The sequence below is a fragment of the Anolis sagrei genome, chromosome X (genome assembly GCF_037176765.1).
Source record: "Anolis sagrei isolate rAnoSag1 chromosome X, rAnoSag1.mat, whole genome shotgun sequence".
Classification (NCBI taxonomy): Eukaryota; Metazoa; Chordata; class Lepidosauria; order Squamata; family Dactyloidae; genus Anolis; species Anolis sagrei.
The window spans coordinates 51385410-51410650 of record NC_090034.1 but is presented as its reverse complement, the minus strand read 5'-3'; the positions used below and the strand labels follow the sequence as shown (position 1 = coordinate 51410650).

Sequence of the window (25241 nt, the reverse complement as noted above, 5' to 3'; positions counted from 1 at the left end):
GAAGGACAACAATGATCACACTATAAAGTATAATGCTTCATTCGGAAAAACACTGTACAGTAGAGTCTCGCTTATCCAACATAAACAGGCCAGCAGAATGTTGGATAAACAAAAATGTTGGATAATATGGAGTCTCCTATTGTTACTTGTCCAATGTGGCACTGGACACCTAGAATACTAACAACAGGGACTCAAAGGGTTAAGGCAAGGCAACGCCTCGGGGCTAGAGCGGCCCAGCAGGAAGTGCCCGGATGTGGAAGAGGAGCGTGGAAGTCACAGAGGGAAGGAAGGAGAATGTTTCCGGTCCTGCTTCTTTTCCCCCTTCCCTTCCTTCTCCTCGCCTTGCCTTTTTCACTTATTGGGAATGGAGAGAGTTGGAGAGTGCTCCTTTAATTGAAGGGGAAATGCTAGAGGAAAAGGCGGGCCTCGGATAAGAGCGTTGGATAAGAGGAAATGTCGGATAAGTGAAGGTCGGATAAGCGAGACTCTACTGTACTCGCAAGGCTCCGATGGTGTTGTATTTCGGTGACTGTGTCAACTGTTGTAAAAGACGGTAGAAAGAAATGGTCGACATTTTCTAGTCGAGGGGGGAATGACATTTCAAGGGAAGGGATTCGTGGAAATCTGGCAGATCGATCAACACAAACATACATATAAAAAGACTCGACTCTCCCGCTTGGATGCAGGGTTTTTTTTCCCTTCCCCAAACATAGGTTTTTTAATTAAATAAATAAATGAAGGATATTCATCACAGTGGAGGCCTTCCCTGCTTTAACAATGGGGAGGGGCGCCAGAACATTTATTTAAAAAGGAGGAAAGCATCCACAGACAAAATCCCACCTCCTTCTACCAAGGAAAATATAATACGGGCACTTTCTCTTTCCTCTCTTTTTCCTTTCTTTCTGGAAGTCCCACCCGCCTTCCGCACACAACCCGACCATTGCATTTCTTCCCACCCCTAAAGGTAAGGCCACCTCCTTGCAACCTGTAAACAAACTTGGAAGGATATATATTTATATATATATAAATAAAGACATAATAAAAAAAAACGAACGATGGAGTGGATTGAGTCCATTTCGAAGGGAAAGAGATATACTGAGATATAGAAGAGAGGCTATATCCTGGTTGCCATTGACCCAGCAAGGGCAGATGAACACCCCGCCCCATCCGCAGCAGTTCCTCTTCCCTGCCAATAGGGGGAACCAAGGGAAGTGTGTGCTGCCACCTAGAGGAAGACAATGGGAAAGCAGAGAAACAAATCGAATTCCCTTCAGTGCGAAGTGTCCCTCGGGGACCTCAGGATGCGAACTGTGTGTGTTACTGCATCATTCACTCTCTTCCGGTCACATGTTTCTTAAAATGTACACTGGTACGTCCACCTTATTATTTTTTTAATATAAGGAGAGGGGGGGAAATAGCAAATCCTCCCCTCCAAGACCTCTTCCTTTAGGCAATCTTAAACTGACTGATTTATAGGAAGCATTAGGTTTCTAAGAAGAAATGTAACCCCTGAGAGTCATGAATGGAAGTATCTGGAACAGAGTGTGCTAGTATGGTTCGGTGCACAGGAACTTTGTTGCACCCCATCTCGAGCCATTACGAGAGACCGGAAACAAATAAAATATTATTATGGAATGGGACCAGGGGATGGAAGACCAAGACAGCAAGATTTCAGAGCGGTATCTACAGTAGAGTCTCGCTTATCCAACATAAATAGGCCAGCAGAACATCGGGTAAACAAAAATGTTGGATAATACAAAGTCTCCAACTGTTACCCGTCCGACGCGGCACTAGACACCTAGAATACTAACAACAGGGACTCAAAGGGTTCAGGCAAGGCAATGCCTCAGGGCTTGAGCGGCCCAGCAGGAAGTGCCCAGATGCAGAAGAGGAGCGTGGAAACCACAGAGGGAAGAAGGGAGGATACTTCCGCTTCTGGTCCTGCCTCTTTCCCCCCTGTCCTCCCTCCTCCTCCTTGTCTTGCCTTTTTCACTTATTGGGAACGGAGAGAGAGTTGGGGAGTGCTCCTTTAACTGAAGGGGAAATGCTGGAGGAAAAGGCAGGCATTGGATAAGAGTGTCGGATAAGATGGAATGTCGGATAAGCAAAGGTCGGAGAAGAGAGACTCTACTGCATGTCCTTGATTTTGGTCAGTTTTGCTGTTGATGAGGACCCAAGAAGTATGGGACTCAAGGTGAGACCTTGTCATCGAGGGAGGTAGAACTCTGCCGAGAATTCTCTAACAACTCTAAAAACTTCTTTCAGCTTCACTAAATTGAGGAAGACTTTCATAAAGAGAGAGGCGCTCAGCTGGGGCTTTGTCCCAACAGCTGTCCCAAAGCGACACTGCGATGTTGCACACAAACGATTACACCCCCTCTCCAATCAATCAATATTTTGTGCTGGTCATGGTCCGTAATAAAGTCTTGATTGGAGAGGGGCTGCGATCATGTGCGCGTGCAATGTCACTTTGGTGACCCTGTCGGGACAAAGCACTAACTGAGAGCCACAATGCTGTAAAAATAGGAGGAAGCTTCATACACAAAGCAAAGTTTGTGTACCATCAGAAAGTAAGGGTGTCACTATCTCAGCTACCCAAGTGGGATCGTTTTGGAGTATTCTGGATGTCAAACAAGAGACATTCAACCTGCAGAAGCAGTTTTGCAGAAATGAACTCCAGGGAAAGCAGTACATGCCTTCTACTTGCTTCCCTTCCATGTTCACCCCCTTGCCCTAGAGTCTCCAATGATATGATCACGGAGAAGCCATTAAATGTTTGAATCGAAGTCTGTCAAGGACAGGAATGCAGGAAGACCCAAAAGTTTCAATTTTTAAAAAATACTGGAATGGGAAGAGAAAAAAAGTATCTAATATCAGCAAAATAGGCTGAGAGAGTGTAATGCCTTTGTGTGTAATGGGGAGATTGGGCTTTGCCTTCAACGTGAAGAGCTCTGGCTCGCTCTTCTTGCAGGGCACACATATCCCTTCCTTTTAAAAGCCCAGATCTGTTCTGGGAAGTCACCAATGAGCAGAAAAGGGGGGAAAGGGACCAAAAGCAACTCCATCCCAGTAACACAGAGTGCAACTACAAGACTGGGCAAGAATTCATCTCCCCAATTTAAATAAAATGACAAAAGAGGTACCACTGACTGCCGCTGCAGCTGGAAACCAAGGTTGCAAGCAGCTTACTGTTGACAGCCAACTACCTTCCACATCCATTCCTCTAGAACAAGCCTCTTCAACCTGTGGCTTTCCAGGTGTTTCGGCCTAGCTTGTCAGTGGCCAGGAATTCTGGGAGCTGAAGTCCAAAATGCCCGGCGGCCTGCTCTAGAACAATAACCACCCTTCCGCCCCACAACCCAGACTGCCCTTGTTCCTCAAAAGTGCTTGTGATGAATCTTTCTCTCTCCCTCCCTCCCTCCATTATATCTCAAAGCACCAGAGGCTGGTGATCTTGCCTAGCATTATGCATGCACACGTGAGGCATTGTAAGTCAACTGTTATGGCTGTGTATGTCTCTCTTCTTGAGGTTAGCATTCCCTTTGCTCAGCCCCAAACCCGTTCTGGACCCTACCACAGCATCCTGGCCGCCCTTCCCCACCATTTGGTGTCTGGGAATAAAGAAGAAAGGGTTGGCTGGGAAAGATTCTGCCTGTCACAAATGGCTTTGACCTCCTTTCTCTGCAAGGACCCCACGGGGGCCACGGTTTCCCCTCCACTGGCTTTTCATGACAGAGGCCGAGAGAGAGACAACCCTAGGGAGGTGTTTGGTTTTGCCGGAGAGCGGTCTCGAAGCAGGGTGGTGGTCTGAAAAAAGAGGCGAGGTCCAAGGGGGTCTTCCGATTCCGTTCCCAGGGTTAGAGGCATGGGGTCGGCCTCCCGCCCCAACTCACCTCTGCGTCCCCTAAGAGAATCGGGTCTGCCCCCCGCCAGCATTTGGGCCCAAGCTACAAAACAGCAGCATCGTCACTGAGACATGGAGTCCAAGTGGGCTGTCGTCGGAGCTGGGCAGGCCGGTGGAGCGGCCAAGAAGCTGTTGACCTCTCCGAGGCCGAGGAGGCCAAAGCTGGGGACGGATAAGGACACTTGCGCAGGGGACAGCAACGTCTCGGGGTCCCCGCTCAGTCCCACGTGGCCGGAAAGTAAAGGCAGCCGCTCTGCCATGTCCCGAGGAAGGGGGAAGCCCATGGCAATAGCTTCCCCTGAGCACCGTAGCGACTCCTGCTTGACTGTTGAGTAGAAGCCGTCGTCCGAAGAGGGGTTTGGCAGGCGTTGTGGAAAAGGGGACGTTCGGCCACCTGGGGGTCCTTCTTCGGGAGGATAAAAGGAACAGTTTGTTTCTGAAGGAGTGCTGCACTCATAGCCATGGCCCGACTCGCTGGCACTCTCCATGCTCAAGGGCTCTGTGGAAGAAAAGGGTGGTAGGGAAGGAGATGGAGGGGAAAAAAACACCTGGGATTGATATATCTATATAAATAAAAAGGTAATGTTCGTTTGTGGTATTCATAGAACTCAAAAACCACTGGACAAATTGACACCAAATTTGGACACAAGACACCTAACACCCCAATGTATGTCCTTCACTCAAAAAAATTGATTTTGTCATTTGGGAGTTGTAGTTGCTGGGATTTATAGTTCACCTACAATCAAAGAGCATTCTGAACCCCACCAATGATGGAATCAAACCAGACTTGGCAAACAGATCTCCCATGACCAACAGAATATACTGGAAAGGTTTGGTGGGCAGTGTCCTTTGGTTTTGAAGTTGTAGTTCACCTACATCCTGAGATCACTGTGGACTCAAACAATGATGGATATGAACCAAACTCTACATGAATACTCAATATGAACACTGGTCGAGTTTGGGGAAAATAGAATCTTGACATTTGGGAGTTGTAGTTGCTGGGCTTTATAGTTCACCTACAATCACAAAGCATTCTGAACCCCACCAACGATAGAATTGGACCAAACCTCCCACACAAAATCCCCATGACCACCAGAGTGGGCCACAGCAATGCGTGGCAGTGGACGGCTAGTTATTATATATTATTATACAGTGATGCTTTGACTTAAGAGTTTACTTCGTTCCCTTTCCGGGCTTTAGCACAGCAGTTTAAACCGCCAGCTGCAGTAAATCTTGCCAATCGAAAGGTTGACAAGATTGGGGTGAATTCCCACCATCAGCTCAGCTTCTGCTCACCTAGCAGTTCGAAAATAGCAATGTGAGTAGATAAATAGGTACCACTTCGGTGGGGAGATAATAAAAGATGCCCACGCAGATATGCTGGCAATTTGATTGTGAGAGCGTCTAAGGACAACAAAGGTCCTTGACATGGAAGATGCAGCGACAGCACCCCCAGTGGCCAGAGTCAAACACAGCCTCCAAATGCCAGAGATGGAAAAAAGATGGAAAGCCTATACCTCTGTTTATGTACACTCTGTCTTTGTTAATTGTATACCGGCATTGAATGTTTGACATATATGTGTACTGCAATCTGCCCTGAGTCCCCTCGGGGAGATAGGACGGAATATAAATAAAGTATATTATTATTATTATTATTATCATCATCTCAAAATGCTTATGAACCCTTTCTGAAATTTTGCCTGGCTCTAGTGTCTAAACCATTTTGAGAAGCTCCTTCCTCACACACCCTGAAGACCGGACCCCAAAACAATCTTGGCTTTGTTACCTGTGCCCTCCATCGCCAGGTGTTCCGGGTTGAAGCGAGGGTTGAGGCAACCTGTTGCCGACGTGATGGGCGGCGAGCCACGGGAGCGGCTGGCATTTTCCCCTTCACTGCCCTCTAAAAAATTATCTGCAAAATCCCTAGAAACAGAAAAGAACCCAATAATTCAGGTGTGAATGATTTCTAAATAGGAACAGGGCAAAGCAGTGCCAAGAAGAGCTAGGTCTGTGCGAGTGAGAGATGGCTTGGAAGCGTTATTTCTTACAATGATTTGGTAAATGTGTCCAATGTCATTCTTTATGTAAAAGTGTAAACGTTCTGATATCCTTTCTCTTACTGGAAAATTGCAATAAAAAGAACCTATCCCTTAAAGTTATTGAAAAGTTATTCATAACATGACAGCTGGTTTCTTCCTCCAGGAAGAGATCACTCTGAGTTTGAAAGGCTACCTTCCTAACTTATTTCCTTTCCATTCTCTCTCCCTTTGGGAAAGGATTTGGGCTCGACCTGCCCCATATGTTGGCTCCCCATATGCCCCATAGAGTTTCAAGGCGAGGGACATACTTTTTCTTCCCGAACCGTGTCTGTTGTGTGAAGTATTCGTAGCGCTCTGACTTCTTCCACATGTAATAGTACTCCACACACTCGCCCACCGACCGGGTGCGGACCTGCCAGGGAAAAGGCAACAAGATGGGTTCAGTTGAATTTGTACATAAGTCAGAACAGGTACACTTGTGTGCAAGTCCAGATGCATGGATGCTGAATGCAGCTTGAAACCACTTTAACTGTCCTAGTTCAATGTTATGGTTTTACAAGGTCTTTGGCCTTCTCTGCTCAAGAAAGATGATGCCTCTTCAAGCTGCAAATCCCAGGATTGCATAGCTTTGAGTCACAGAATCATATTGGAAGTGACCTCATGGGCCATCCAGTCCAACTGCATTCTGCCAAGAAGCAGGAAAAGCGCATTCAAAGCCTCCAAAGAAGGAGCATCCACCACACTCCAGGGCAGAGTGTTCCACTGCTGAACAGCTCTCACTGTTAGGAAGTTCTTCCTAATGATCAGGTGGAATCTCCTTGGTTTCCTGCAGTTTGAAGCCATTGTTCTATTGTGTCCTAGTCTCCAGGGCAGTAGAAAACAAGTTTGCTCCCTCCTCCCTATGACTTCCTTTCACATATTTATACATGGCCATCATGTCTCCTCTCAGCCTTCTCTTCTGCAGGCTAAACATGCCCAGCTCATTAAGCCGCTCCTCATAGGGCTTATTCTCCAGACCCTTGATCATTTGAGTCAACCTTCTTTGGACACATTCCAGCTTGTCAACATCTCCTTTCAATTGTGGTGCCCACAATTGGACACAGTGTGATTCCAGGTAAAGTGGTCTGACCAAGGCAGACAAGATGGGCAGCATAACTTCCCTGGATCTAGGCACTAGACCCCTATTGGTGCAGGTCAAAATCCCACTGGCTTTTTTAGCTGCCACATCACATGATTGGCTCATGTTCACCTTCCCGTTCACAAGGACTTTAAAACCTTTTTAACACAGACTGCTGTCGAGCCAGGCATCATCTCTCATTCTGTATCTTTGCATTTCATTTTTTTGCCTAAATGGAGGATCTTGAATTTGTCTTTGTCTTAGTTTTGGCCAATCGTCTCTATTATCTGTGGAGATCATTTTGAATTCTGCTCCTGTCTTCTGGAGTATTGGCTCTCCCTTTCAATTTGGACCCGTCTGCAAACTTGATGATCATGCCTTCTGACCCTTCATCTAAGTCATTAATAAAGAGGTTGAACAGGACCGGGCCCAGGACAGAACCCTGCTTGTGGCACTCCACTCGTCACTTCTTTCCAGGATGAAGAGGAAGCATCGGGAAGAATCACCCTCTGGCCTCGTTCACTTAACCAATTACAGATCCACCTAGCCGTAGTTTTGCCTAGCCCACATTTGACTAGTTTCCTTGCCAGAAGGTTGTAATAAGAAATTCAATGTGCAGATTTGATAAATGTGAATTTAATATGATGTGTGGAAATGAATGGAAGATCAATGAATGGATGGAGCTAGTAATTTTGGAGACACCAGTACAATATTAAGGCCTGCAATGACTAACTACCTGCTTGCTGGACTGTGATTAAAACCTGCTATTAAGAGCTGAAAAGTAAACTCTGATAAAGACTGTGGCAACGGTTCTTTTAAGTTAAGGAAATGTTTGCAACATTCCTAATGTTAAGAAGGAAGGCAACACAATCCTTGTGTTTGTCAACACTAATCAAGAAGATCAACATCTAGCCAGGAAACTGAGATGGATCCAGGATGGAACATGTCTATCATTATTTTACAACTTTGGGACTACATCAGCAGAAGATTCCTATAAAAGACTCAATCTAATAATGCTCAAAGTGTGGCAGATCTGAGGAGTCTGTTCCACCCGCTATGCTCTGCTCCATGGGAGGGAGAGAGATAGTGTACCTATGGAGAGTGGCAGATTTGCACGGGAGCAGTCTGGTCACTTTGGGGCTTCTTTCTCAAGGGAAGAGGAATAAGTGTGCTTTTGGAGTCTTAGATTTTGTGCAGGGAGTCAGATTCTGCTGTATGGAAAACAGAAATCTGGTCCTTGGCATTGTTCTTAGGGAAGAAGATTTGGCATTTCATCATTTTGAAGTTTTGGCGTTCTGGAACTATGCATTGACAGGCTGCAGGGAAGCAGGGTCTGGCCTAACAGGTGCTTCTCCAAGGAGGGAGAATATTTGGGTGCATGAGGATGAATTTATTTATTTATTTAATTACAGTATTTATATACCGCTTTTCTCACCCCTGTGGGGATTCAAAGTGGTTTATACAAAAACAATGGCGAAATTCAATGCCTTACTAACATAAACCAAAACTCAATCAACAACATATAACTAGCATAAAATCAATAGGACAATTCACCATAAGATAAAAGGACATTTAAAACATGAAATATAAGAATTAAAACACCTTTAAAAAGTATTAAAATCACATTACCCAACTTGTAGACTGCAAAATGCATTCAGGGATGACATTTTGTCTCACCAGATTTCAATTTCTTATTTTCATTTTTACAGCCAAACTTCTGGATTTATGTTTTTACTATGCTGGAAGCAGCTGGTGAAGTAGAGTTACTTTGTCTCTCCTTTCCTCTTAGTTTTGCTGTTAACATATGTCCAGCTGCTATTTACCTTGCCTGTTGCAGGTAGGCACACACAACTACAGTCTGATCAGCTAGCATAGAAGCCCATCCATCCGTTCACCTCTCAGCTTTTCATGCATGATTTATTGTAACTTGGTGCTCCAACTCCATAGCAAAAATCTATGCCTTCAAAGATAAAAGGCCTCCTTTTATCAAAGCCTTCAAAGCCCTCCACCATCTTCCCAATGCCAGAATTGCTTTATAAATTCCAGTTGGACAAATAATAAGGAAGAAAAGAGGATATGGAGTATAAAATGACTGTGTAAAAGAGAAATTCTTTTTCATGCATGTACATGTGTGTGAATGTTGAGTGAAAATGTAATTCCCCTTTGTTTGTTTGTTAGCCATGGAATTGTGAATCCAATGGAGTTGAACAGAATCCGTATGTCTGTATGTCCAATGTCGTTCTTTGTCTAAATGTTTTTCTGTAATCTGATATACCCTCTCACACTGGAAATTGCAATAAAAAGAACCTATGCTTTAAGTTATTGAAAAGTCATTCATGACAAGGTCATGGGGGACCTTGTTGAAGGAAGGCTTTCCTGAAATCCAGATAAGGCATTCCCTGCATCTACACAGCTTGGATCAAAGTGGTGCCAAACTGCATGAATTCTGCACCCTAGGAAGGCTAGGCAAAGAAGGCGGTGGAGGGGAAAACAGACAGATGCAAAAGGAAGGAAATAGGAAGAAAAGCAATAGATGCAAAGGGAAGGGAACAGAGAGAAAAGAGAAAGATGCAAAGGGAAGGGAATGGGGGAAGAGATAGACACAAAGTCATGGGAATATTCGCATCTGACCTTGTTGGCTTGAATCAGGTGGAAGTTTTTGCCATGGACCCGAAAGCCGTGCTCAAAGTTCCTGCATTCCTCTTCACTCCAGGCACACAGTTCATCTGCACGAAAGGCACAGCGAAAATGTCAAATGTGATATAGTTTGTTAGTGAAATATGGCGGGTTTTTTCAGCTTGCCCTATCTCACAAAAAATACCGAGGCGCAGTCAAGGGGGACAAAGTTTAGAAGACGGAAAATGATCTATAAAACGGATTATTTGTAGTCTCCAGGCAAACCAGAATGACGACACACTTTCTCACTCACCTCGAATGACCTTCACGTTGAACCGGAGCCTCCGGAGAGCTTCTTCTGCATTGAAGTTGCATTTCACCAATTCATACAAGGCCTACAGAGGATGCAGAGGCAAATGGGACACAGCTGGTTAAGCAGGCCACTGAAGGAACAGTGGTACCTAGTTTATTTTAACTCTTGCACTACTTATTTTATAGAAATTCATTGTAATGTTTTATGACAATGTTTTTTTTAACAACACTGTGCCCTGCCTCAAGCCATGAGGAGAGACAGGTAAGAAATAACGTAATAATAACAACTATAATAACAAAAATAACGATTGTATTGAATGTTTTTTGATGCTATCTTTTTAACAATGTTATGTATGTGTGTGTATGGTTGGGGTGTTCCCTAACACAGGCAACCTTCTGCCTCCACAAACAGCTATAGTTCCCACTGCTCAGGAGGCACCAATGGCCCTCCCTCCAATGACATTGCAGGTTATAGTGAGCGCCATGAACATGTCCAAGAGCCCTGCCAATGTCCTCCACAAATACCTTATTGCCTACCAAGTGAAGAATTTCATACTGGGACTCAAAGTGGTTTCCAACATATTTATGGCAAAATTTAATGCCTCACATACATATGAAACCTAACATAAAACAACAACAACGTATCACTGTCAATTAGATCATAAAAACGTAACAACATTTGGACATTAAAACGTGGAGTTAAAAACATATTAATATAAACATTAAAATCACATAATCCAAAAATCGTAGTCCAGGCCATTCCAAATATCTAATATCAATTGCAGCACAAAATCCCTGATCATTCCTTGTATTGCTTACTACCCAAAGGCTTGGTCCCATAGCCAAGTTTTCACTTTTTTTCTGAAGGCCAGGAGAGAGGGTGCTGATCTAATTTCATTGGGAAAGAGTTCCAGAGTCAAGGAGCCACCACTGAGAAAGCCCTGTCTCTCGTTCGCACCAGTTGCACCTGCAAGGGAGGTGGGACCGAGAGCAAGGCCTCCCCAGATGATTTTAACCTCCGAGATGGTTCATAGAGGGAGATAAGTTCGGACAGGTAAGCTGGGCCGGAACTGTTTAGGGCTTTATAGGCTAAAGGCAGAACTTTGAATTGTGCTCGGTAGCAGACTGGCAGCCAGTGGAGCTGGTGTAACAGGGGGGTTGTGTGCTCTGTGTACGCCGCTCCAGTAAGCAATCTGGCTGCTGCCCGTTGAACCATTTGAAGCTTCTGAACAAATACTACTTAATGCCTTCTTTGCCTCGGTCTTCTCACAAAAAGAGAGTCTTCAACCTCAGCAAGATGGAGTGGATGAGGGATTGGAGGACATCCAACCCCAAATTGGGAAAGAAGTCGTCCAGGAATACCTGGCCGCTCTTAATGAGTTCAAGTCCCCAGGGCCAGATCAACTACACCTCAGAGTATTGAAGGAACTAGCGGAAGTCATTTCGGAACCATTGGCAACCATCTTTGAGAGTTCTTGGAGAACGGGAGAAGTTCCAGCAGATTGGAGGAGGGCCAATGTGGTCCCAATCTTCAAGAAGGGAAAAAAGGACGACCCAAACAACTACCGTCCGGTCAGCCTCACGTCGATACCGGGCAAGATTCTGGAAAAGATTGTTAAGGAAGTGGTCTGCAAACACTTAGAAACAAATGCAGTCATCGCTAATAGTCAACATGGATTTATCAAAAACAAGTCATGCCAGACTAATCTGATCTCTTTCTTCGATAGAGCTACAAGCTGGGTAGATGCGGGGAATGCCGTGGATGTAGCGTACCTGGATTTCAGTAAGGCCTTCGACAAGGTCCCCCATGACCTTCTGGCAAGGAAACTAGTCCAATGTGGGCTAGGCAAAACTACGGTGAGGTGGATCTGTAATTGGTTAAGTGGACGAACACAGAGAGTGCTCACTAATGCTTCCTCTTCATCTTGGAAAGAAGTGACGAGCGGAGTGCCGCAGGGCTCCGTCCTGGGCCCGGTCCTGTTCAACATCTTTATTAATGACTTAGATGAAGGGCTAGAAGGCATGATCATCAAGTTTGCAGACGACACCAAATTGGGAGGGATAGCCAATAGTCCAGAGGACAGGAGCAGAATTCAAAACGATCTTGACAGATTAGAGAGATGGGCCAAAACTAACAAAATGAAGTTCAACAGTGACAAATGCAAGATACTCCACTTTGGCAGAAAAAATGAAATGCAAAGATACAGAATGGGGGACGCCTGGCTCGAGAGCAGTACGTGTGAGAAAGATCTTGGAGTCCTCGTGGACAACAAGTTAAACATGAGCCAACAATGTGATGTGGCGGCAAAAAAAGCCAATGGGATTTTGGCCTGCATCAATAGAAGCATAGTGTCTAGATCTAAGGAAGTAATGCTACCCCTCTATTCTGCTTTGGTTAGACCACATCTGGAATATTGTGTCCAATTCTGGGCACCACAATTCAAGAGAGATGTTGACAAGCTGGAAAGTGTCCAGAGGAGGGCGACTAAAATGATCAAGGGTCTGGAGAACAAGCCCTATGAGGAGCGGCTTAGGGAACTGGGCATGTTTAGCCTGAAGAAGAGAAGGCTGAGAGGAGATATGATAGCCATGTATAAATATGTGAGAGGAAGCCACAGGGAGGAGGGAGCAAGCTTGTTTTCTGCTTCCTTGGAGACTAGGACACGGAACAATGGCTTCAAACTACAAGAGAGGAGATTCCATCTGAACATTAGGAAGAACTTCCTGACTGTGAGAGCCGTTCAGCAGTGGAACTCTCTGCCCCGGAGTGTGGTGGAGGCTCCTTCTTTGGAAGCTTTTAAGCAGAGGCTGGATGGCCATTTGTCGGGGGTGATTTGAATGCAATGTTCCTGCTTCTTGGCAGGGGGTTGGACTGGATGGCCCATGAGGTCTCTTCCAACTCTATGATTCTATGATTCTATGAAAGACAACCCCACATAGAACGTGTTGCAATGGTCGATTCGGGATGTTACCAGAGTGTGAACTACTGTGGCCAAGTCTGACTTCCCAAGGTACGGGCGCAAATGGTACACAAGCTTTGATTGTGCAAAAGCTCCCCTGGCCACCGCTGAAACCTGGTGTTCCAGGCTCAGTAATGAATCCAGGAGAACTTCATAATCTTCATCTATGGAGATTATAAAATCGGAAGAGACCCCAAAGGCCATCCTTGGGTACATAAGGATACATAAGATATCACAGAATCCTAGAGTTGGAAGGGAACCCAAAGTGCCATCCAGGTCTGAACTCTCTGCATTTCGAGTTAAGAAAAAATAGGAACCTTGGATGAGGAAACTATCCTTCTCTGTGGAAAACCTTGGGCACCCACAAGAGTTTCTCAACCCATTTATTTTCTGTGGCATGTGGCACACTTAACAGGGAACAGCTGGCATGCTCACCTGCTCATTATCCTTCACTGCCTCTCCTTCCACAAGGTTGACATTGGAGACCCCATCCCACCGCCTCTTGATGGCACGGAACAGGAACTCTTCAACATCTTGCTCCGGGAGGATGTTTGGGTCCCAAAGCAACTGGTCTTCATTTTCGTAGACTGCTAGAAAAAAGATCATGTGGTGAAATTCCACCTGGTGAGACAACAGTCCACGGGAAAGGGATCTTGGAGTCTTAGTAGAACACAACCCAAGGAGACCAACTTTGCAGAAAGTCATGTGATTGGCTGACAAGGAAAAAAACAGCATGCAGCTGCCATTGTCAATCACATCAGTCGCCTCCCACCTCAGACAATTATGGAGTATGTTACATTAACAAAGAAACACAACTTGAAACACTCTGAAACAAATATTAACTAGTATATCCGAAACATTTTGGAGACTTCTGTTTCATTTTGTATCGTTTTGTAGGGGGTCCCGTTCCAATTAGTAATTTGGAGATTTGTATTAATGAATCTTTTGTAGCCTGAGACTGTTGGGTTCACTGATGCTTTGGAGAGGATTGTGGGATATCCTGGGGCACAAAGTGATGAAGATTCAAGTCAGGGATATGATGGTTCTCTCTGTGAGAAACCTGTCTCAGAAAGTGCAGGACTTCAAGGTCAGTCAGAAGAGCCAGAAACCGCAACATTAGATAAGGAGTCAGGCAAAGAGCTAAGTGATACTGAAGGCTGTCATGGGAAAACAATGGAAGCTATGGATATCAACAAAAGTGTTCATTTACAGATTAGAACAGAAAATAGTCAGCGCTGGTCAGAGAAGATTACATTGGAAAGTTGTGGAGAAAATTCAAGGGAAATGGAAGGACTTCATGGGTGCCTATTAATTAGCAAGTTGTTTACCTAAGGGTTAGTTTAGGCGACGTAGCATTTGAATGAGAAGCGAGGCCTGAGTTCTCTGGTTCTTGTTTCAAGTCAAGCCTTGGTTTGGGATTCAAGTATCCTGGAAGTTTTCTATATTCTTGCTTTTGTATTCATGCTCAAGTTTTATTAAGTACTAGATGTACCCGATCACGCGTTGTTGTGGCCCTCAGAAAACAGAGGATTTGCAGACATGAAGCAACCTGGGCTAGGGAACTCCTCCCAACCAAAGGTTTCCTGCTGGCTAGTAAAGCCAGGCTGTTAAGGTGCAAGGTGGTAGGGAAAATAATGAGAAGCAGCCACTGAAACTGCAAGGCTTCTCAGTTATATTCATGCTGGCCAAAACACTCCAAAAAGCCTCTTTGAAAAAGAGGCTGGGTGGCCATCTCTTGGGGGGTGCTCTGAATGTGATTTTCCTGCTTCTTCACAGAATGGGGCTGGCCTGGATGGCCTACCAGGTGTCTCCCAACTCTAGGGCTCTCCGATTCTATATTCTTCTCTTCCCTTCACCAGTTTCCCTCTTTCTTTCCATCTGTCTGTCTGTTTGTCTTTCTTTCTTTGTTCCTTCCCTGCTTCTTCCCTTCCTTTCCTCTCCCACCACTGCCTCCTTTCCCTTCCTTCCTCTTTCATTCCTTCTACCTTTCCTTCCATTCATAATCTTCTCTTCTCTTCACCAATCCTTTTCTTCCTTTCTTCTCTGCTTTCCCTTTCTTTCCCCTCCTTCCTCCGGGACAGTTCGCATCCTCCCTTCACCCAACGGGGGGCAGGGGGCGCTGTGTGCAGCCGTTCCTGCAGCCAGACTTGCCTTGCAATCCTTTGGTCTTGGGGGAAGAGTTGCCTGGTAGCCACGTGGGCCTCATGGAACCGCTGCGGTGGCTCCAGCTGCTGCTGGGGCTTGCCTCGCCAAGCCCCCACCCCTCCATTGGGCCAGGCTTTCTCCTTCCTTCCCTCTTTCCTTTCCTCAATCCCTCCCCTCCCCAAAAGAAAAAGGACCCTGCCTTCCTGCATGGAAAGGGACTCCATGGCGAGGCTTCTCTTCCCTCACAATGGTTGGTGCTTCATTCTTCTTGCGCAATGGGGAGAGGGGCTTTTGCGCATGCTTTGTAAGGCATTTTTCTTTTGGGGGAGTTTTACGTTATTTCCCTTTCCGTTTTTTACTGTTTTTTTGTTTGAAAGACATAGATTGGATTAGAATATGTTTTGCTGCCAAATTTGGTGTCAATTCCCCCAGTGCTTTTGGAGTTATGTTAATCCCACAAACAAACATTACATTTTTATTTATATAGATTTCATTTGCTTGTAGACTTATGCTGTACTTGTGATTTCTTGGCTATTCCTGGACTGTTTTACCTTGGGATCTGCTTGAGACATTTTGTCATCACCTATTTTTAAACTTTTTAAAAAATTACACATCTTTCTTTATTCCTGATTTTTCATATATTTTATGTGTTTTTACAATATACTGTTTGCTTATACTCTGGACTCTTGTGTGGTGCTGTGGTCATGTTGCCTGGGGTGCAACAGAATCATACAAATCTCCGAAGTATATGAAATGGGCCTCCAAAGCTTTGCACAGTCCTAGTATTTTGACATTTGGCTTGAAACAGTTTCTCTGCAAGGGATGCATCAATTGAAGTCTAGTGTCGAGATTGAGGGAAGGAAGTCCTCTTACCTTTTTCACTCTGTTGGTATAAGTTGAGGAGGGGAACTGCTGCCTGGTACTGAGGCCCAACCATAATCTCCTGCAAATTGGAAAAAAAGGAGAATGCATCTATTTTACATTTTCTTGAGAGAATGCATCAACTATTTGCTTCCTGCAATGGAATTCAGGGCTGACTTGCTCCAGAACCCCTTCCTTGTCTTTTCAGCAGTTCACTATCTCCACAAAACCCTAATCCAGCCCCACATTACAGACAAGTTTGATTTTCCTCCTTTTAGCCTTCTCTACGGTGAAGTTTTTACAACCACAGATAAACATTGGAAATACACTGGCGTCAACGATCCTAACTTTGGCATTCTGATATATCTTTATACTTTGGGATTTTATCCTGGTTCTTCCACAGCTGCTATGCCAAGTTTTAGAAAGAAAGAAGTGTCTCAAGATGACAAATGACATTTTTAACAGTTTCACTAATCTATACACATAATAAAAGTGAAAATACGTATGTGTGTATGTGGCAGGACCCTCCTCCAATGACATTGCAGGTCATAGCGAGAGCCATGAACATGTCCAAGAGCCCTGCCAATGTCCTCCACAAATATCATACGGGAACAATTTCTTCCTAGATTTCATGTGTTTCCTCCACCACAGACATCCCAGTGTTCCTGACTCTCTCACTTGGTGTGGAATTTGCATGATCCCACCCACTGCCTCTCCCTTAACCTTTTGTGTGTGTGTGTGGAATTCATGACTTTAATGGCATTTCTACAACAGCATTTGTAAGGCTGTTTCTTTTTTGTCTAATCTAGCTTTACGTATAAAGGTATTTTCATATGTTTCTTTGGTCAATGACTTTTTGGGCAAGAGTTTCAAGTGTTTTAATGTTAAATCAGTCAGCCAGCAGCATGATGCCCTCAATTTAAAAATAACTATTTTGACAGCTTTGTTCCAAATATGTGAAATATATTATTACATGCTTTTTATTTTTGCATTCTGCACTGTCTGGAGCTGTACGAGCTGAGGATGGAGTGAAGAAAAAAGATGAGATAGTGCCATCTGCAGGACTTTATCTTATGTCTTTTCACAGAACAGCTGGCAAAATTGTATAGGGGTAACCTCATTTGTTCTGTAACTCCAGTTCTCCATAGCACTCCGTATTCCATACTATAGAAGATTAACCAGAATGCAAATCAGGATTTAAGTTTAGAGAGGAAATGATCAGCAACAGAACATAATGGAGGGGTTTGGAGGCCTGACTCCACATGATGGAAGTTGTAGTTCAGCCTGCATCAAGACACAGCACTGGGACCCACACTGACAATGGACTTGGATCTCATTTGGCACACAGAACCCCCATGACCAACACAAAATACTGGAGGGGTTTGGGAGGAATTCATCTTGATTTATAGAAGTTGTAGGTACTTGGATGTATAGTTCATTTGCAATCTAAGAGCACTCTGAACTCCACCAAGGATGGACCTGGAACTAACCCAAGAATAGACCGGGACTACACTTGGCACACAGAACCCCCATGACCAACTGAACCTATTGAAGGAGTTTGAAGGGACTGACTCACCATGGTGGGAGTTGTAGTTTACCCTGCAGACAGAGTGCACTAGGACCCCACCGATGATGCATCTAGAGCAAACTTTCTCAAGATAGCAAGCTTTAAGTACTGATGGGACTTTTTCAGGGTTAACCAGGCATGGTGTGAGTTGTAGTTCACCCACAATCTTATGCATTTTGTAACATTAAAAATTGACTTCTTCAAATAACTCAGGCAACGCTGAGTACCAAGTTAGTAATAAATAATATCTGTGTACTCATAAAACATTATTCTTTGAGCACCTGAGCAACTCTTTTTTTCCTGTTGATTATATTCAGTGTGCCAGTTTTATTATTGTTGTTGTTGTTGTTACTATACCTCGCTTCTTCTCTCTAAAAAGAGACTCAAAGCGGCACACAGTACAAACCAAACAAATACAATTTAAAACCTAAATATAGAATTAAATATTAATGGCTCATAGCTAAAACCTCGGCACCCTCTGACCACCTTAAAAAATCCTTCTTTAAATGCCTGCCTAATTTTCCTTCCGTTCAAGCCCTAACTTTGATGACAGTCTCTATATTGAGATGACTCAAGCCAAGAGATAGCATCTTAATGGCTTAACCATTATGTCCCCACAAAATGTATAAAAACCAATAATGCTGGGCTCCAGAGCCCCAATATGTACCTTCTTGCAGTCATTTCTGGGGATAGAGTCTTCTTCGGAGTCCTCCGCTGAGAAAGTAGCAGAAGGGGAAGAGCAGTGGCCCTTGTCTTCGTCGGCAAGGAAGCCCGCTTTGAGAGAGATATAAAAAGCAAGACTTTACTTCTCATTCCTTTTTATTTTAAATGGAAATTTCCAAACCACTGAATAAACCTTACAGCCAGTTTGATTGCGGAAAAGATCTGAGGCATCGTGGGACGTGACTGAAGGTGTGAGATCGTCGGCTGAAGACTGTGTCTCCTCTTCCTCTTCCCCGGAAAGGAGATCCTTTGCTATTTGTTCCTGGAAGGAAAAGAGGTGAAAACTGTAAAAATAATAATTAATCTGCATATTAATAACTAGCCGTCCCCTGCCACGCATTGCTGTGGCCCAGGCTGGTGATCTGGAAAATAAAGTAATGTGAAAGTGTTGGTTTCTAATATATGTAATTTCTTTATGCTTGTGGGTAAACAGTATTTGATTATGTTTTCTTGCCCTGGTGAAGGGAGTTGGACTGGATGGCCATAAGTATTTTCTATTGGTCGTAGAGGTTCTGTGTGGGAAGTCTGCCCCAATTCTATCATTTGTGGGGTTCAGAATGTTCTTTGATTGTAGGTGAACTATAAATCCCAGTAACTACAACTCCCAAATGACAGGGTCTATTTTCCCCAAACTCCATCTGTGTTCCTAGTTGGGCATATGGAATATCTGTGCCAAGTTTGGTCCAGATCCATCATTTTTTGAATCCACAGTGCTCTCTGGATGTAGGTGAACTACAACTCCCAAACTCAAGTTCAATGCCCACCAAACCCTTTTAATATTTTCTGTTGTTCCTGTGTGCCACGTTTGGTTCAATTCCACCTGCCCTTTGGGGGAGGTAGAGAGGAAAATAAATAAAGTTTTATTATATTATTACTATTATCATTAGTGGAGTTCAGAATGCACTTTGTAGGTGAACTATAAATCCCAGCAACTACAACTCCCAAATGACAAAATCGATTTTTTAAGTGATGGTCACTCCTTGGGTTAGTAGGTGTCCCGAGGCCAAATTTGGCGGCAATTTGTCCAGTGGTTTTTGAGTTATGTTAATCCCACAAACGAATATTACATTTTTATTTATATAGATGGCTGAGGACAAGGTTACAAAATGACTGCCTGTGCTCAATATGTTGAAAAAGACTTTTTAAACATGTTGGAGAGGGGAATGGTTTTAATTCTGTTTCATATATGTTTAATGTAGGTAGATGTATGTGCGAAAAAGCATTGGGAAGACTGAATCCCCTTTTAAGCCAGCTCTATCTGATGAAACTTGTAATGTGCAGTTTATCTCAGGGGAGCATGCTTGCTCCATCAATTTTTTAACATTTACACAAATGACCAGCCACTGCCAGGAGGGACAGAGAGTTTAATCTATGCTGAAGATCATGCCATCACCACTCAAGCAGGGAGCTTTGAAACAGCTGAAACGAAGCTCTTCAAAGCGTTAGGTGGTTTTACTGCCTATAATAGGGAAAGCCAGCTGATTCAGAATCCATCTGAAACGCAAATATTTGCTTTTCACCTTAAGGACAGACAAGCATCCCGAACTCTGAGGATGATCTGGGAAGGAATCCCACTGGAGCATGGCAGCACACCCAAATATCTTGGAGTCACTCTGGACTATGCTCTGAATTATAAGAAGCACTGCTTGAATATCTTGCAAAAAGTGGGTGCTAGAAATAACATCATAGGAAAGCTGACTGGCACAACCTCGGGATGACAACCAGACACATTGAAGACATCTGCCCTTGCATTTTGCTACTCTGCTGCTGAGTATGCATGCCCAGTGTGGAATACATCTCACCATGTTAAAACAGTGGATGTGGCTCTTAATGAGGCATGCCGCATTATCACAGGATGTCTACACCCAACACTGCTGGAGAAATTATAGCCGGTATTCCAACACCTGATATCTGTTGGGAAGTAGCAGCTTGTAATGAAAGGACCAAGGCAGTGACATCTCCAGCTCATCCTCTGTTTGGATATCAGCCAGCATGCCAACGTCTTAAATCAAGAAATAGCTTCCTAGGATCTACAGAGATACTCGCAGGAACATCTCAGCAAGCGAGAGCCCTAAAGTGGGAGGCTTAAACCCGGAACCTCAATCAATGGCTGAGATTGGATGAAAGACTCTCTCCTGGGCACACAGAAGACTGGGCAACTTGGAAGGCTGCACTCTGGTACCACAAGATGCAGAGTTAACCTTAAGAAATGGGGTCACAAAGTGGAGTCCATGACCAGCGAGTGTGGAGAAGAGCACACAACAGACCACCTACTGCAATGCAGCCTGAGCCCTGCCACATGAACAATGGAGGACCTTCTCACAGCGACACCAGAGGCACTCCAAGCGGTCACATTTAGCATAATGCCAAGTTTTTAACTTAGTGTTTTTAAATACGTTATAATTGTGTTCTCAATTTGCTTCTGACACGATAAAGAAATTTGATGAAACAGTCACCTCTTTTACTACTGTATACAGCAGGCATGGGCAAACTTGGGCCTTCTCTCCAAGTGTTTGGGTCTTCAACTCCCACAATTTCTAGCAGCCTACCAGCTGTTAGGAATTGTGGGATTTAAAGTCCAAAACACCTGGAGGGCCGAAGTTTGCCCTTGCCTGGTTCATCTGCAATCAAAGAGCATTCTGGATTCCACCGATGATGGCCCTGGACCTTACTCGGCACACAGAACCCCCATGACCAACTGAAAATACAGGAGGGGTTCATCCTGCAGCCAGAGAGCACACCGATTATGCATCGAGAGCAAATTTGCCCAACATGACAAACTTTAAGTATTGATGGAGTTTCAGGGTGTTAACCTGGCATGATGTGAGTTGTAGTTCACCCACAACCTTATGCATTTTGTACAATAAAAAATGACTTCTTTTAATATCTTTCAAAACTTTAGACGATCTGTATAATAGTACTTGAGTTGAAGATATAAATTTAATAATGATAATAAATATAAGGTTTCTCTTCCCCCTCAATCACCTTTCTTTTCCTCGGTGACAAAGTGGACATCTACATAGTTCTAATCTACTTATCAGAGCTCCACAACCCTCATCCCCTTCTTTATTCTCCTTTTTTCTTTGAAAAGCATAATAAAAACTTATAAAATAAAAACATACACCAATAAGGTCCCCTTCGCTCAATGTTGGGTTCATGAAAAATGTGGCAACAGGAAAAGAAATTCCAGAACGCCACCTAGTGGTTGTTGTAGATGTTTACACAAATCTGTTGTGTGGTGTTTGCAAAAGATGCTTCAGCTGTACTTCATAAAAAGGTAAAAATCAGTCCGTTCAGCCAGCTTTGCCAACCCTGATTTGCTATCAGATTGATCATGTACCTTGTCCAAGGTCATGTCCGGGAGGTTTGGGGCAGCATCATTGCTCTCGCTCTCCTGCTCAGAAGAGATGGGGTCAGAGGCCTCATAGCCATAGAGCGCCAGCAGTTCCTCAAAGGGCATTTCCGTGTTCTGAAAAAGAGAGAGGAGCAAACGCCACATTAGAAGCAGATAATCCTTGAGTCAGAAGAGAGAGGCTCCCTTTGGGGTTGCAATAGGTTGGAAATGATCTGAATCTAGGAAAAGATTGGATTTCTCTACTATATAATCCTTGGGAGTCCCGTTATCTTCACTAGACATGTGTATGTCAGGGGGCTCGTGTAATAATAATAATAATAATAATAATTATTATTATTGTATGTTTTGCCGACTCTCCTTGTGACTTGAGGTAGAGTTACATCATAGCTCAAAACACATAATCATAAACATAATAAAATATACACATATTAAAACATATTTGTCCCTATTCAGAAAAAAATCACCTCCATTTCTGTCCCTGTGACAATTGGATTTTGAAAAAATTGGCTTATTGTGGAAACAAGGATTGGTGATAAAGCTTCGGTGGAGACAACTTTCCCTCCTGATAATAACTCTTTCAGGAACGAATTTCCCTTCCTTCCAAGGGGTAGATTGCTCTCACTTCCTGTTATCTCATCCCTGTTCTTAACTATGAGTCATTTGTAAGTTGGATGCTTGTAAGGATGATGCTGTATATGAAAATACACAGAACAAAGATGAAACTATAATGAACACATGACATGAGATTAAAATGCATAGTTAACATTGACTGGGTAGGCCTGCCGGAAGAGATAGGTTTTGAATGGTCTCTTAAATTCCGACAGATCATATAGCCAGCAATGATGACATATTCAATCCTATAGGGTTGCATTATATTCAGCGAAGAAAGTTTCCTGTACATATTGCACCTGGAGAGTGACATCCAGCTGAGCTTTTCAGAGTGAGGTGAGGTTTGATGCAGGCCTTCCCACTCCAGACTTCTTGCCAGAACCTTCGGTAGTGCACCATGATGCCTTTAATGACCACTTCACAGATAAACTCTCTTACATAAGAGCTGACTTCGATGTTAGTATCGATAACAAAATGTCCAGCAACCCACTGCGCTACTGAACCGCTGACCTGAAAGTTGGGTGAACTGCTGACCTAAAGGTTGGCAGTTCGAACCTGCGAGACGGGGTGAGCTCCTGTCTGTCAGCTCCACTTCCTGCCAACCTAGCAGTTCGAAAACTTACATATATGAGTAGATAAATAGGTATTGCTTCAGCAAGTAATCTTGCTGGCCACACAAGCAGGAGGGAACAACGCTGGCAATTGTCGACTTGAAAATGAAGAAAGTTTTGGAAAATGGCATCCATAACCTTTTTGAAAGGGAAAAATTATGTCATATCCTTTTGGCAAATGTGAATCTCCATGAACATCTGGAGACCACCTTCTGAAAACCACTAGTCAAGGAAAGGCATGACCTTGTTTGACGTCAACCCTTTGAAAAAGTGATGTGCACAAGCATTCATGTAATGGCACACAGGTAAATCACTTGTTAAACTGATAAACCATTTCTCTGAACTGCCAGGGACAAAGACATGCCACTGCATAAAAACATGTACTTGGCTAGCAGAGTTTTGAAAATGTTTCTTTGAAGTTGAAGTTGTCCAAAATATATACTTTCCTTTGAAACCTCTTAGTTTAAAATATACACTCAAAGACAAAAAACAAAGCTTTTTTTAAAGTGGCATATCTTGTTTACTCACAAACATCTTGTATTAATTTAGCATACAGGCACATTTTTTATTACAGTTCAGGTACAGCTATTAATCAATAGCCCAAAGTCTTTAAGTATACATCTTACAAAAGTCCAAACTGTATAACTGTACTCACTGCTTCTCAAATCAAATATATAGCAAACTGTTCCTGCATAAGTCCAAAAGACATCTGCTTCTATTGAAGTCCAAAAGCATACTTCATCCACTTCCACTGAGGTCTAAAGCAAACTGCTAACACTGAAGTCCAAAAACATACTGATGACAAAATGGAGTCTTGCGTCGGAACATGCTCAGTACAATCACATGTCTGTAGCCCCCCCTCCCCCCGCCCAATCAAAGAGGTCAGTCAAACTGGCACATCAATATATACATACAATATAGGCTAGCAAATATATACATTAACAAACAAATAGTGAAGCCTTGGAAGGTTTCTATTTCCAACAGAAAGCACGTCCCCAGAGCCAGAGACGAGCACCGCCTCCAGAAGCCAGAAATGAAAGGAGAAGCCTCTGCCTTTGTTTGTGTGTTTCATTGTATATGATTGTAAAGGCATTGAATGTTTGAGATGTATGTAAATGCTGTAATCCACTCTGAGTCCCCTAGGGGAGAATGGCAGAATTTAAATAAATTAATCCCTGTGAGAGGGATTAATTGGTTTCAATTGGTGACTACTGCTGATGAGGACAAGAAAGAAGGACAACCCGTTGTCTCGATCCCTGCTCCTCTTGGTTAGTCTTTCAGGGAGGAGATCCAATTCGATCAACTCTTCTGGTGTTAACAAGAGATTTCCTCGTGCAATTTTGTGAGACATCAAGCACTGAACCGGGACTTTTTTTCCCCTACCTGGGAGGCATGGAAGCTCTTCTCTAGATCGTCAAAAGGCTTTGCTTTCCCCTGTTCGTGGTCCTGGTTGTGCTCTTCCGCCTCTTCCTCCTCCTCTTCCGTCTCTTCCCGCACCCCGTAGTTCTGTGACAGGATCTCAGCCAGGTTGAAGCGGTGGTCAGCTGAGCCCATAGAAACCACTGCAGGGATTGAGTGAGAAAGTGAGATTGAGTGACAAAGGGATGGCAACCATAACTCATCATTCCATCCATTGCTCCAACATTAACAACCACAACAATACATTTTATTTGTTACCTGCTGCTCCTAGCGGCTTGAGGCAGGGCACAACAAAGTCAAAACATATGAACATCAAATTGCCACCAAAGTAGGAAGGAAACCAATAGTCAGACAACCAGAAAATAAGAACAACCTTCACAAAGTTTTTACATCTACTGCATTGGACATGGCTCTCAAATGTAAAAAGGCAACACGGCTGGCCTGGATGATCTACGGATGGAACAAATTAAGAACTTTGGCCCAAAAGCAAGGTGCTGGCTGCTGGAGTTGATGAATAACTGCATTGCATCCTGTCAGATCCCCAAAATCTGGGGGAAAGCAAGAGTCATAGCCATCTTGAATACTCATGCCTAGTGTGGAACACATCCCACCATGTTAAAACAGTGGATGTGGCTCTTAATGGGACATAATGCATTATCACAGGATGTCTACGCTCAACGCCACTGGAGAAATTATACTGTTTAGCTGGTATTGCATCACCTGACATCCACCGGGAAATAATAGCCAACAATGAAAGGACCAAGGCATTGACATCTCTGGCCCATCCCCTGTTTGAATATCAGCCAGCATGCCAACGTCTTAAATCTACAGAGATACTAGCAAGAACACCTCAGCAAGCGAGAGTCCAAAAGTGGCAGGCTAAAACTTGAAACCTCAATCAGTGGCTGATACCGAATGAGGTATTCCCCCCTGGACACACAGAAGACTGGGTGAATTGGAAGGCACTGAACAGCTGTGCTCTGGCACCACAATATGCAGAGCC

General features: G+C 43.9%; 1 protein-coding gene across 3 annotated transcripts in view; it reads right to left on the bottom strand.

Annotated features, from left to right (window-relative positions):
• Positions 1–676: 676 nt before the first annotated feature.
• Positions 677–25241, bottom strand: part of MIER2 (MIER family member 2) — a 33488-nt gene continuing 8923 nt past the window's right edge. For 2 of the 3 annotated variants that reach the window (XM_060785140.2, XM_060785138.2), the window contains exons 3-13: positions 24203–24381; positions 21585–21713; positions 18383–18506; positions 18189–18295; positions 15967–16036; positions 13384–13538; positions 9990–10071; positions 9692–9786; positions 6252–6355; positions 5691–5827; positions 677–4403 (exon numbers count right to left, since the gene is read on the bottom strand). In XM_060785140.2, coding sequence (XP_060641123.2) covers positions 3967–4403; positions 5691–5827; positions 6252–6355; positions 9692–9786; positions 9990–10071; positions 13384–13538; positions 15967–16036; positions 18189–18295; positions 18383–18506; positions 21585–21713; positions 24203–24381 — 1619 coding nt within the window. In that variant the 3' untranslated portion in view covers positions 677–3966. The remainder of the gene's footprint in view (positions 4404–5690; positions 5828–6251; positions 6356–9691; positions 9787–9989; positions 10072–13383; positions 13539–15966; positions 16037–18188; positions 18296–18382; positions 18507–21584; positions 21714–24202; positions 24382–25241) is intronic. The other variant, XM_060785139.2, reaches the window with a different exon arrangement.